This window comes from Apteryx rowi, unplaced genomic scaffold, assembly GCF_003343035.1.
Source record: "Apteryx rowi isolate R43461 unplaced genomic scaffold, aptRow1 scaffold_99, whole genome shotgun sequence".
NCBI lineage: Eukaryota > Metazoa > Chordata > Aves > Apterygiformes > Apterygidae > Apteryx > Apteryx rowi.
Genome location: NW_020451304.1, coordinates 1,892,939 through 1,905,910, shown reverse-complemented (window position 1 = coordinate 1,905,910; position 12,972 = coordinate 1,892,939). Strand labels below are relative to the sequence as shown.

The 12,972-nt window shown below is 53.3% G+C and overlaps 1 protein-coding gene across 1 annotated transcript; it reads left to right on the top strand.

Annotated features, from left to right (window-relative positions):
• The first annotated feature begins 82 nt into the window (after positions 1-82).
• WDR81 (WD repeat domain 81) lies at positions 83-12,247 on the top strand. Its single transcript, XM_026055257.1, has 10 exons — positions 83-3,890; positions 4,254-4,361; positions 4,534-4,724; positions 6,696-6,886; positions 7,198-7,363; positions 7,538-7,703; positions 8,066-8,764; positions 8,938-9,083; positions 9,283-9,462; positions 10,447-12,247. Exons 1-10 carry the CDS (start codon positions 320-322, stop codon positions 10,771-10,773), a joined length of 5,745 nt encoding a protein of 1,914 aa, XP_025911042.1. The 5' UTR covers positions 83-319; the 3' UTR covers positions 10,774-12,247.
• Positions 12,248-12,972: the final 725 nt, after the last annotated feature.

Sequence of the window (12,972 nt, the reverse complement as noted above, 5' to 3'; positions counted from 1 at the left end):
GTCCCGTCCCCCGCCCTGGGGCTGCACCACGTCCCCCCGGTCAGCCCCAGCTGGATATAACCTCTTTGGAGCAGGCTCCTAACAACAGCCTTTCCCTTCTTTTTTCTTTTTTTTTTTTCCTTTTTTTTTCTTTTTTTCCCCCCTGGGTTGTAAGGGGGAAGCGAGGCTTTGCTGCGTGGTGCCTGCCGGGCAGGGGAATTCGGGCTTCCGCGCACGAGCGGGGTCGGCGAGGAGGGCAGGGGGGCGCCCCGCTTGCCGGCTCACCCGCGGCTTCTCCGGGCTGCGTTTCTCCTGCAGGGAGGCCGGGGGCCGAGCCAGGATGGAGGGCTTCCTTCAGAGCGTGGAGAAGGACCTGAACGTCGACCGCCGGCAGCTGGCTGCCGCCGCGGAGGGGACCCGCGTCACCGCCTTCGTCCCCSTGAAATGGCTGGCGAGCCTCAAAGAGCGCCGCGCGCTGCCCAGCCTCTGCCCGCGGCCCGAGGGGCTGAGCGACGTGGAGGTGAGGACCTTCCTCCAGCACTCCGTGCAGAAGCTGCCCGCCGGCTGGACCCGGGTGGAGATCCACGGGCTGCGGAAGGACAGGCTGAGCTACCCCCTCCGCGTGCAGCACGGCCCCTCGGACCAGCGTGACGGCGGCTGGGAGACGCTGCACGGGTTCATGCAGAACGTCGCCTCCCAGAACTACCGGAACCTGTGGGGCCGAGCTCACTGCCTGTACGTGCGGCCCTACTGCCACGCTCACGAGCCGCCCACCGTGCAGGCCCTGGATGCGCTCAGGGCCGCCCTCCAGAAAGCTTACGGCTGCCCTGTCCTTCAGGTGGGCAAGAGCGCGCTCAGCGCGTCCCCTGCCAAAGACGGTGTTGCAGCCGTGAAGGGAATGCCCTCCTGCCCCAACGTGCTTCAAGCAGAAGCCCTCCTGGAGTCAGCTGACATGCTGTACGTCATCTTCCCTTATGTGCAGCACTGTTTGCATGACATCGTGACTTTCAGCCCGGCCAAGCTCACCAATAGCCATGCCAAAATCCTCTTCCTCCTCTTCCATGTGCTGCAGGCCATGAGGGCCTGTCACCAGGCAGGTCTGGCTTGTGGTGCCTTCTCCCTTCGCGACGTGGTTGTGGATGAGAAGCTGTGCAGCCAGCTCAGAGTGAACTTCAGTGAGTATGAGAGACCAAAGAAGGAAAAAGAGCATCTGGAAACTGGTTTGAAACAAACGAGTGAGGAAAGCAGCACTGGTGCACAAGTGAAGGAGGCTGGCTGCACAGCCTGCCAGAAGGACCTCCGGGACCTGGTATTACAGTGGGTACATGGGCGAGTCAGCAACTTTGACTACCTTATGCGTTTAAACAGTTTGGCAGGGAGGAGAATGGGAGACCCCAATTACCACCCGGTTCTTCCGTGGGTGGTGGACTTCACCACCAAAAATGGCAAGTTCAGGGACCTAAGGAAATCCAAGTTCCGTCTCAACAAGGGAGACAAGCAACTGGACTTCACCTATGAGATGACCAAGCAGGCGTTTGTTGCTGGTGGAACAAGTGGGGAGCAGCTTCATGTCCCCCATCACATCTCTGATGTCCTTTCAGATATCACCTACTATGTGTACACGGCTCGGAGAACACCCAAGGCAGTCCTGTGCTGCCATGTGAGGTCCCAGTGGGAACCCAATGAGTATCCAGCCAGCATGGAGCGCATGCAGAGCTGGACTCCGGATGAGTGCATCCCTGAGTTTTATACAGACCCCTCAATCTTCCGATCCATCCATCCCGACATGCCTGACCTGGATGTGCCATCCTGGTGCAGCTCCTATGAGGAGTTCATTGAAGTCCACCGCATGCTGCTTGAGAGTCGGGAAGTCTCTCAGGATCTCCACCACTGGATTGATCTCACTTTTGGATACAAGCTGCTGGGGAAGGATGCTGTCAAGGAGAAGAATGTTTGCCTCCATCTAGTAGACAACCACACACATCTGACAACCTATGGGGTTGTGCAGCTCTTCGACCAGCCGCATCCCAGGCGCATGGTGGGACCTGCCTACACACCTGCTGAAGCTCCAACCATTGCTCGGCCTCTTCTCCAGAATATCAGGGAGACTGTGTTTTTGGAGGACCTCCAGGGCCAGGTGACTGATGCAGTTAATGGGCTGGTCCTGGAGGCTATTCCTAGTGAAACCAGCTGGTCTGGGGAGAAACCCATCACTGGAGAGGATGATTTAGAGCAAGGCACGGAAGCCCTGGATTCAATTTCTGCTCCTGGTAGAGCTGCTGAACAGCCTGGTACCACTATGCCTTCAGCACAGCCCTCCAACCTCCCTGCGTATGCCACAGAAGGCAAAACCTCAGGTGTCCGACCTCTCCGTCGGAGCAAGGCAGGTGCTGTGGATCAGGCTGACAGAGATGGCATGAAGATCACACTTCCTGAAGGCTTCAATCCACTCCAGGCCCTGGAAGAACTGGAGAAACTGGACAATTTCTTGGTTAAAGGCTTAAGCAGCGAAATGCAGTTGATGGAGCAGCCGTGCAAAGAGCAACCTTTGGGTCTCTCAGACTTCTTCCAAAGGGATATGCAAGCTTTGGGCATCCTGGTAGCTGAGATAATATTTGCACCAAGGATTCGCCCTTCGAAGCCCGATGCATCCCTGTTGGAGCGGTTCCTGATGGTGCGTAATCTGTGCCGCTACCATCCCAAGGAGATCCCAGCCCCACTCCAGCATGTGCTGCATGTCCTGCTGCAGCTGAGTGTGCCTGTGGAGAAGCTTCTAAAAACCAGGAGGGGAAAGGGCACAGTGTGGTTGTTTGAATACAAACCCATTTCCGAGGGTCTCCCCCCACCTTGTCCCACACAGCTCCTCAGCCCCTTCAGCTCCATTGTTCCCTTCCCCACATACTTCCCAACTCTGCACAAATTCATTTTCACCTACCAGGCAAAGAAAGTAGAGGATGAAGGTCAGGGCCGGGAACTCGTTTTCCAGCTGTGGCAGCAGCTAGAGGGTATCCTTTCTGAAATCACTCCTGAGGGCTTGGAGATTCTTCTGCCTTTCATATTATCTCTGATGTCCGAGGAGAATACCGCTGTCTACGCAGCATGGTATCTCTTTGAACCTATAGCTAAATCCCTGGGTCCTAAGAATGCCAATAAATACCTGCTCAAGCCGTTGATCGGAGCATATGAAACCCCCTGCTATCGCCATGGCAGGTTCTACCTCTACACAGACTGCTTTGTCGCTCAGTTAATAGTGCGCCTGGGGCTGCAGTCCTTCCTCTTGAACCTGCTGCCACACATCCTGCAGATTCTCGTTGGCATTGAGAGCTCACGCGAGGAGAGCAAATCCCTTCTTGGCACAGCTGAAGATGATGAAAGTGGAGGGGACAGCCCGGTGTCATGTGTGTTTGGGGAGGAGATCAAAATGGACGTGGATCACAGCTCTGCTGCACTTGACCTCCTCGACTACACCTCTGGTGTCAGCTTCCATGACCAAGCCTACCTGCCTGAGAGCGAGGACTTCCAGAGCGGCCTTTATGTTGGGGAGTCCCTGCAGCCCCAGGAGCAGGAATCGCTCAGTCTTGGGCGGCTGAGTGACAAGAGCAGTGCCAGTGAAGTGTCACTGGGGGAGGACAGACCTGCGGATGGGGATTCCCAGAAGGACAAGAGCAGCTTGAAGTCAATGGACAGCAGCCAGGATCTGAAACAGAGTGAGGACTCAGAGGAGGAGGAGGGGGATGAGCATGAAGAAGAGGAGCATGATGACACTGCAGTTGATATAGAGCTGACTCTGCCCGTGGATGCTGGTGCCTCTGTGGATGTCACTCTGGCTAATGACAACAGTGAGCCAGAGGATGGAGAGGGAGAGGAGCTGCCAGACCACTCTGATGACAAAGAGCAGACAATACTCCTGGGTAAGGCCCTGCTTGCGTGTAGCCTTTCTGTTGTACCTAGCAAAGCAGTGTGTGGGATAAAGGGAGAGACAGACCTGTCCAGTAAAAGAGGATCCAGATTTGGGGGTGTCTGTAGTCCCAGCTTGGGAACAGTAATAAAAGCAGTGTAAAAGGTCAGATCCACACTGAAGTGTGGGGGCACCCTGACATGGCTGCAAGGCTGTTGCAGTAGGAGGTGTTGGGTGAAAGCACAGCTCTGCAYGGTTTGCCGATAAACCAGCCCAGGGAGCTAACTGCTGGGCAGGCAGGGGCTGGGAAGCAGCCGGGCGATAGCTAATCTGCAGCGTGCCAGGCTCTGTGCTTGTGACTGTTTTTGTTTTGCAGACACAACCTGTAAGATGGTGAGGTGGCTCTCAGCCAAGCTGGGCCCTACTGTAACGTCACGGTTCATCGCCAGGAACCTGCTCCGTCTGCTCACATCCTGCTACATCGGTAATGTCTGCTCCTCTGACCCCAGGGTCCTGGGGTGGGCTGTGCCCCAAAGTCATCTGCTGTGTGCCCTGCTCTCTGCCTGCAGCTGTGGAGAGCACGCAGCACCCAGGCTGAGTGTCTTGTGGCTTGGGTGTAGTCTGCTGCTTCAACTCATGATGTTGTCTCTTGGCAGGCCCCACCAGGCAGCAGTTTGTACCAAGCAATGATGAGAATGGGCCCCTGAGTGCAGGAAATATCTACCAAAAACGGCCAGTGCTGGGAGATCAGGTGTCCAAGCCAGTGCTGGCCTGTCTTGTGCATGTGGCTTACCTGTATGGAGAGCCTGTCCTCACCTACCAGTACCTGCCCTACATCAGCTACCTGGTTAGTATTACTTTTTCTCCTCTTCTTGTGCATGTTGGCGTGAGAGCTGTATCCAGGACAGAGCTGCGGGAACACAAGGAGGCAAGAGGATGCACAGAAAATACGGTCCAGCCTCATCAGGAGCCTCCTTCATAAAAGTTTGTGCTCGGTTGAACTCTCTCTGGGCCAGTGTGGGCTGAGTTGGAGCGTGCTGGAGCATTGGCTGAGAACTGCGCTGATGCAGCCAGAAGAGGCATTTTCACCTCCAGCCACAAGCTCCCGGCTGCTTCCAGCAAAGCGCGTGGCTGTATACGTGGGCTCTGCTGTGTAGCAAACCTAGGCCACCGTGGATCTGCATCTGATCACTGGTTGCCACAAGCCCTCCTTCCCTCTTTCAGCAACGGGCTGAATATTCTCCTCTTTTGCTTTGCTAGGTGAGTGTGCCAAAACAGAGCTGGCACAAGCGTGGGATTGGGATAATCAGCAGTTAGAGCGGCTAAGGCTGCTGTGGGATTGCTGGAGCCGGTGTTTTTAGAGGTCTGTATGGGTAGATAGGGGATAGGTTGGGGAGAGGTTAAAGGAGGTTTTTCAACTGAATTAAAAAAACATACTGGCAAGACTTGCAGACTTTTCGTCTTGAAATTCTTAGCTGAATAGCAAGAAGAAAATGTGTAATACAGCTGGTTGAGAAACAAATCTATTTTTCATCAAAAAATTTTTTGAATGTTTTAAACAGGCTCATTTTTCATATTACTTTTTTCAGTGGTTATTAACCTTTTGGTTACTGATTCTTGTTTAAATGGAAAACTTCAATAGCTTTTTGATAATTTAAACTTAGAGGGAAAGGGGTCACAGCTGTTCATTTAAAGAAAAAAAAACATTGTCAGTTTTTCCAGTGGTGAAGGGGAGATTTTTCAGGGGAAAAAATCCCATTTTTCAGCAAAATAATTCTCCACCCAGTTGCAATCATAGCTGCAGCTGTTCTGCTTTGCTTTTTTTTTTTTTAACTCAAATTATTGCATGGGGGTGATGGGGGGATTAATATTCCTGTGAACAGCATTTGGCAACCTGATATTAAAGCAATGAAACTTGGGGATCACAAATAGGATGACAAAAAGTCAATTATTCTTGCAGGATTTGGCAGGGTGGATATTTTGTGAGCCTCTGCGATGAGCTGGAAGATGGCAGGTGTACAAGAAATATAGCGGAAACTGGGGATTGTTTGCTGTTTTTGTTATTGGCTCTCTTTTCTTTGGTGTTTGACTTGCCTAGGAGCATTAGTTAGGAAAGAGGACAATCTAGAAAGATATCTTTTAGTGTTGCTGCTGGCATTGTTAGCTGTTTGGCGTTGCTGTAACCAGCATTGGTACGCTGTCAGCAAAAAACGATGCGCTCTTCTCCCTTGTGATGTTATCAGCAGTTGGATTTCTAGAAGTCAGCAGCAAGTTTGCCCATATTTTGTGCCTTGGATATTCTGTGCAGGGACGGTTCTTCCATAGTCTGTGCATCCAGGCTTAACAGGGCATGGGATGAAAACACTGATTTTTGGTATAAGTTGCTTGGATGTAACAGCTTTCCCCTCTTCCTGTGCTGGCAAATGATGTTCTGCGGTGTTGTAGTACAAGCAAGTGATCCTTTGGGTTGGTTCAGGATTATCTGCCTCYCCTCTGAGATTCCCAACTGTGGGAGCATCCTGCAGGGAGATGCTCTCTGGAGGATGTGTGCGAGTTTGGGGATGTTGTGCCCCATTCTCTCCAAGCTTCTCCCTTGTATCCACATCTGCCCAGCAGACCTCATCTTTGGGCTCACCCCTTGAGTGCAAGATGGAGTTGCTGTTGAGACTCCCTCCTGCAGGCTGTGGCCAGCACAGCTGTGCCTGGTTTTGAGGCTGAGCTCCGGTGATCCTGGGATCACCCTTGCTGTGTCCTGCTGRGGAGACAGTGGCCTGAGCACAGAGAGAGCGCTGGCACTGGAGGACTTCTCCTTTTGCAGGTTGCTCCCAGCGGCGGGTCTGGTGGTGGCCGGCTGAACAGTCGGAAGGAGGCAGGGCTGCTGGCTGCTGTGACGCTGACTCAGAAGATCGTGGTGTGTCTCTCGGACACCACACTCATGGACATTCTCCCCAAGATCAGCCAGGAGGTGCTGCTCCCGGTGCTGGGCTCCCTCACTTCACCCACTGTTGGGTAAGTGCTGCAGTTTGCTGTGCTCTGTGCCTTCGGAAGAATTGTGCCAGAATTGGCACAACTCAAAATCTGGGATTTGGGAATAGTTCTGTGAGGGCCTTAGGAATTCTGGGACTGTGGAGCTGTGCCTACCCCATGGGTACCTCCTTGCACTGGTACATAGCACGTACGTAGAGCTTGTATCGCCCGAGACCTGCTGAAAACACTGTCTCCCTGGCTTGTCTGAAAACACAGAGAGGGCAGGAAGCATCAAACAGAGGAGGGAAAAAGGGCTATTTGTGGGGCAAACTGATAACGGATGTCCTCTTCAGTTTCCCCAGTGGTGCCCAGGCCCGTATTGTCCTGTGTGTTAAGACAATCAGTCTAATTGCCTTGATCTGCCTGCGGATTGGGCAGGAGATGGTGCAGCAGCATTTGAGTGACACTGTGAGAAACTTCTTTGGGGCATTCTCACTGCTGCAGGAGCTGCAAGACCAGGTCAGTGACGTGTGAGAGATGCTCCCRCCATCCTGCAGTACACAGCCGCAGGAAGGTGGTGGGCATACCTGCAAGTACGGGTGTTGGCAATGTCCAGCCCAGGCTGTGCTTGTGTAATTCATGATATGGTGAGAGTGTCTGATCTTGGGAGTCTCCCTGTTTTCTCTTGTCTAGGGATTGACAGCAGAGTCACTGAGCAGCTGCGAGGTGCCTATGATGGAGGTGYCTCTCTCGAACGGGAAGCTGCTGGCCCTGGATCCAGCAGTGCTGATGGAACTACAGAAGGTGTTCAATCCTGAGATGGCCTACATCACCTACATCCCCTTCTCTTGCTTGCTAGGTACGGCTTGGCTACTTCCTTTTCCTGAGCTTTCTGAGAGCTCCTTGCTGTGTGCTCTGTGCACATGTGCTTGATATGAACTCACAGGCAGCACCACTCTTTCTGGGAGTTGGAGGCCTGCTGGGAGAAGTCAGAGGGCGTAGGGCTGCTAGGAGAAGTCTGCAGCTTTCACGCTGTGGCTTGTCCTGCTTGCTGGGTCAGGGAGCTCACTGGGACTTGAGGCTGGTTTGGCTGTGAACCGCATGTGGCTGGCTTGGGGGGTGTTGTGTTCACAGCCCTCTGATGGCCCTTGGTCTGTGGCTGATGGTAGAGGATGAAGGTGGGGAAATTCCTTCCCTTGGAGTCATGTTGTCTCTTTTCAGGCGATGTTATCAGGATGGTTGTGCCCAACCACTTGCTGGTTGAGAAGTTGGCCAGCCTCTACCTGGAGAACGTGAACCCGAAGAACTTGCAGGTGGTTAGCCTAGAACAAACACAGAGCGTGGCATGCTCAGAGCAAGATATGCGAGGGGCCGAACCGTTCTCTAGCCACCATGAGGACAGTCACTCTGGTACCTTTGGGAGCRTGCTGGTAGGGAATCGCATCCAGGTTCCTGTGGACACGCAGCGCGAGGGTCTTGGCTTACTTCGCCTCAGTGCTGTCACTGATGGCTTTATTCCTAGCTCATCCAACGAGGAAAATACCCTGAAGCATGACCTTCCTCGCAGCACCCACATGTTGTGTGGGAACTGGCTGGCCTACTGGCAGTATGAGATTGGGGTGAGCCAACATGACCCCCGCTTCCACTTCCACCAGATCAAGCTACAGAGTTTCTCAGGGCATTCAGGGGCCATCAAGTGTGTGGCACCGCTCAGCAGTGAGGACTTCTTTCTTAGTGGCAGCAAGGACAAAACTGTCCGCCTCTGGCCCTTGTACAATTACGGGGATGGTACCAGTGAAGTGCCGCCACGGTTCACGTACACTGAGCACAAGAAGTCTGTTTTCTATGTGAGCCAGCTGGAGGCATCGCAGCATGTGGTGAGCTGTGATGGGACTGTGCACATCTGGGACCAGTTCACAGGTAATAAGGGAAAGGGTGATGGCTGGCTGGAGTACTAGCCCAGTCCTCTTTAGAGGCAGAAGGTCCATAGTGAGTCCTGGTGGCTCCTGCTAAAAAGCAGAATAGAGACTAGAGATTTGCTGGGTGCCTTCTCCATACATCTACTGCTGTAACTTCTCTGCCATTTTTCACAGGCAAACTTCTCCGGACTTTTGATGAGTTAGACAGCAAAGTCCCCATCACAGCTGTGACCACTATGCCTCCTCCCTATCACAGCATCTCTGTGGCCAGCGCAGACTCTGTGCTGCGTTTCATTGATCACAGGAAGCCAGGACTACAGGTAAGGAGTCTGTCGCTCTGTGAACCACCACTTCAGGCTGCCCCATGGCATCTGTGTGCTTAGTGACATAATCACTGCTGGTCCGAAGGCAGGTGCGATGGCTCCATGAATGCCAGCTGGGCTYCATGGTTTCTTGTCCCCTCAGTGCTGGACCCCTTAGTTCTTTTGTCCCCCAGTAGCTGGACTCTCTCTCTTGCAGCACGAATTTCGCCTGGCCAGTGGTGTGAGTGCTGGGCTCATCCGCTGCTTGGCTGTCAGTCCTAACGGGCGCAGCGTTATGGCTGGCTTCTCCTCTGGGTTCATTGTGCTGCTAGACACCAGGACGGGACTCATCATGCGGGGGTGGCCTGCCCATGAGGGAGACATCCTGCAGATCAAGGTAAGAGGTTCAGCTGGGATCAGGGTTGCCCCACTGAAGATACAGCAGTTAAAGATTGAGTGCAAGGCATCAAGGTTGGGGGCTGCTTCATGAGACTCACCAGGCCACTGAGGTGTGATGCATCCTTCTGAAACCTGGTGCTTGGCAGGGCTTATCTGCTCCATCCTCTGGGCTTTTCTCCATCCCTCACTGTGTCCCTAAGAGGCTGCCTAGGCCCTCCAGCCCTTTGGTTACTGCTGTGCATGGGTGTTCTTGGTACAACTTGAGCAGCCCTCTCAAGTGTCAGGCCCTGCTGAGCAGGTTTGGGTGCTCTGCAGCAGGGGCAAGGGAGTAGCCCAGTGTCCTGTGAAGAGGAGAACGTGTTGCTTTCTCCTCATGGCTGCCAGCCGCCCTTGGAGAGCCTTGCTCTAATGAATAACTCTTGTCCATATTTACCCACCCTCAGGGAGCAGCGTTGGGACTGCAGTGTCCTTGACCCAATGTGGGTTAAACAAAGTTCACTGCTGTGGGTTGTTTACCCTCTCACTAGCTCTACTAATTGGCAGCTCCAGCCTTCTGCTGCCCTCAGCAGAGTGTCTACTACTGTGAAAGGGGCCCCCAATTCCATGTCCATGAGAAGGAAGATAATTTGGCAAGTGGTTTAATGAAGAGGGAGGCCATGTGACAATCTCTTTCCCCACTGCAGTAGTAGCAGCTGATGAATTAGTGTTGCGAATCAGGATGCTGTTGAGAAGAGACACAGCCCTTCTCTTGGACACTTGGACAGTGGTAGAGGAGGATGCGAGCTACCAGAGAGCCCCACAGCTTGCAGTGTTCACCTGGATGCCTTGTTAATCCTGCCCAGTATCACCAGCTGCTTGGAAATGGCTGGCACTGTCYGCAGTGATTGCACTGGGACTACTGGACTGTTGGCAGCTACTTGCTAATCTCATTTGCAGTTTTTACTGCAGCAATGTTGATTCACTGGCACTTCCTCTCCTGCAGGCTGCAGAGGGCAATGTGCTAATCAGCTCCTCTTCGGATCATTCCCTGACTGTCTGGAAAGAACTGGAGCAGAAGCCTTTGCACCATTACAAATCTGCCTCTGAACCCATCCATGCATTTGACCTCTACGGCAATGAAGTGGTGACTGGCACCGTGGCCAACAAGATTGGTGTCTACTCCATGCTGGAGTTGTCAGCCCTGCCCATCAGCACGACTAAGCTGAGCTCAGAGAACTTCCGGGGTACTCTGACCAGCCTGGCTGTGCTGCCCACRAAATGCCATCTCCTGCTGGGTTCTGACAACGGCGTGATACGCCTCCTGGCATAGCGACTCCCGGCCCAGGAGCTTGTGACTGTTCCACAGCTCTGGCAGTAGAGTTGAAAGCTGGCAGCTTTGCTTACAGAGGAGGCAGAGTTAGACATTTCTGAACACAGGATGCAGGAGGGAGGTGTACTTGTTAGTGAGCGCTCAGTAAAGCATCTCTAACCTCTTTCTGTATCCTAAAAAACAAAAAAAAGCCATAATTAAGGAACCTCTACTGCTGCTAGGAAAAATGTTGGGTGTTGTAGGTCACTGTGACCCCTGCAGAAAGGCCTGGAGCTTTCCATACCATGTGTGCCTGACTCCTCAGGGGACTGTGAGCTGCTCTCCAGAGAAATATGGACCATGGCTATCCTTCCTCTTCCATCAGCAAGGGGTAAGAGGTAGCCCTTGACAAGAATACAACAGTATAGCTAGTACCATCTGCACTTACCCTTCACTCTCCACTCCTGAACCACTGAACAGTCTTATTAGAATAGCATAATGTGGGCCTGGGAGCCACCTTTGGAGCTGCATGGTGCTGGGCATATCCTCCTTGTGTGGTCTGTAGGTTCAAGGCCCAGGAAGATGCACTGTATTAACTTTAGGTTCTGCAGTCCCAGTTAGATCCTGTATGGGAGGAGGAGAGGTTAACTAGAGCACTTTTGTCACCTTACTGGTTCCAGGGCAAAGACAGGAATGGAAGCCAGCCAAGGCATGAACCCATCTGCTGCACTGGTTCATTTAGGGATGAACTGCTGCAGAGGGATAGTTTGGAATGGGAATATGACTCTCTAGGGATGACAGAACTAGATGCTTCCATGAGGATTTTGGCTCCTGGAGTAGTGAGATAAGGATGAACTGTTCTTGCTGGTTCTTGCCCCAGAAGCACTGCATCCCATGCTTATCAGTGGGGTGAGGAGTGCTCTTTGTGCAGTGGAACAAGGCTGCGCTGACAGCGTCTCTTAATAAATCCTCTTTCTAATCCTCCCCGCTCCCCTTTGTGCTGATCAGGCTTGTAGCGAATTAGGAGGATAGGACAGCAAAAAGGTGCTCAATTTTGCTCCCACCTGCCTGTAGAGTGAAAACCGAGGGGGCACAATCCAGCATGACCTTCCCTACTGGGATGCGCCTGTCTGTTCCCTGCTCTTGTCTTCGGTCCAGCAATAGGAGCAGTTGCCTCAATTCTGTTGCAGCCTTCTTCCCATCCATCCTTCAGCCTAGTTGGAGCTAGCGTCAGGGGACTGGGAAGCTTGTATCTCTGGCAGAGGAGGAGCCTGCTGTGGGTTGTCCTGGGAGGGGAAAGGGCTTTCATGGAGCTGTTAGTTCATCTGAGCCACCTGCAGAGGGGAAGGCTGCCCTCTGCTTCCAGGGAGGGTGGGGAGGTGAGCAGTTGGCCCTTGCTATCTTTCCCTTCCAAGGGAGCTCTCAGTCCCGTGTTGCCTATTAACCATTTGCAATAGATGTAAATATTTACTTCTAATAAACTCTTTGAAAGAGATGCAGAGARGTGTGTGGGGAAGCTCTGTGCCGGGCTGGACATGCTGGAAGTGCCCAAGTGCGGTGCAGTGCAACACAGCAGGTTGGGGGTGTTTGCTGTGGCTTTCCTGGCTCTGTGTTCAGCCGCCTCTTGTGTTCCCAGGAAAGCTGGAGGAGGGATGCTGTGAAGATGCTCTGCATGTAAGAAGGTAGGACTCTCCTAAATGGGGACATGGATCTGCTTTCTTTTCCACTCACAGTAGCTTCCCCATGTGGTAGTGGCATGTCCCTAAGTAGTTTATGGCTGCAGACCTCAGCCCTGTCTCTTCTCCAATCCTTCCCAGTGCTTGCAGTGAGTTTGGGAACTAAGAGCTATYGCAAGGAAGCCTGGATGACTGCAAGCTTGCAATCCCATTAGCATTCTCCGCTGCTCCTTAGTGGCTCCTGTCATACTGAGGATGTGGGCAAAGCCATATCCCACGCTGGGAAGCATCACTATTGCCTCTGCACGAGGCACAAAACTGCGCGGAGCCCGGACAGAGCTGCTGGAGGTCTGCCTGCCGGGGCTGTGCCTCCCTGAGACTTTTCTTTTATACCGGAATGGTGTGGGTGTTTTGTGGGGCCGGTAACAGGACCAACCCCCCCAGCAAGGCTCTGGTGCTCGCGGTGTCCCGGGGGAGGTACCAGCCGCTCTTGGCTCAGCCCAGCCCGAATGTTGCGGCTTCCTGCCTGCGTACACAGCAACGG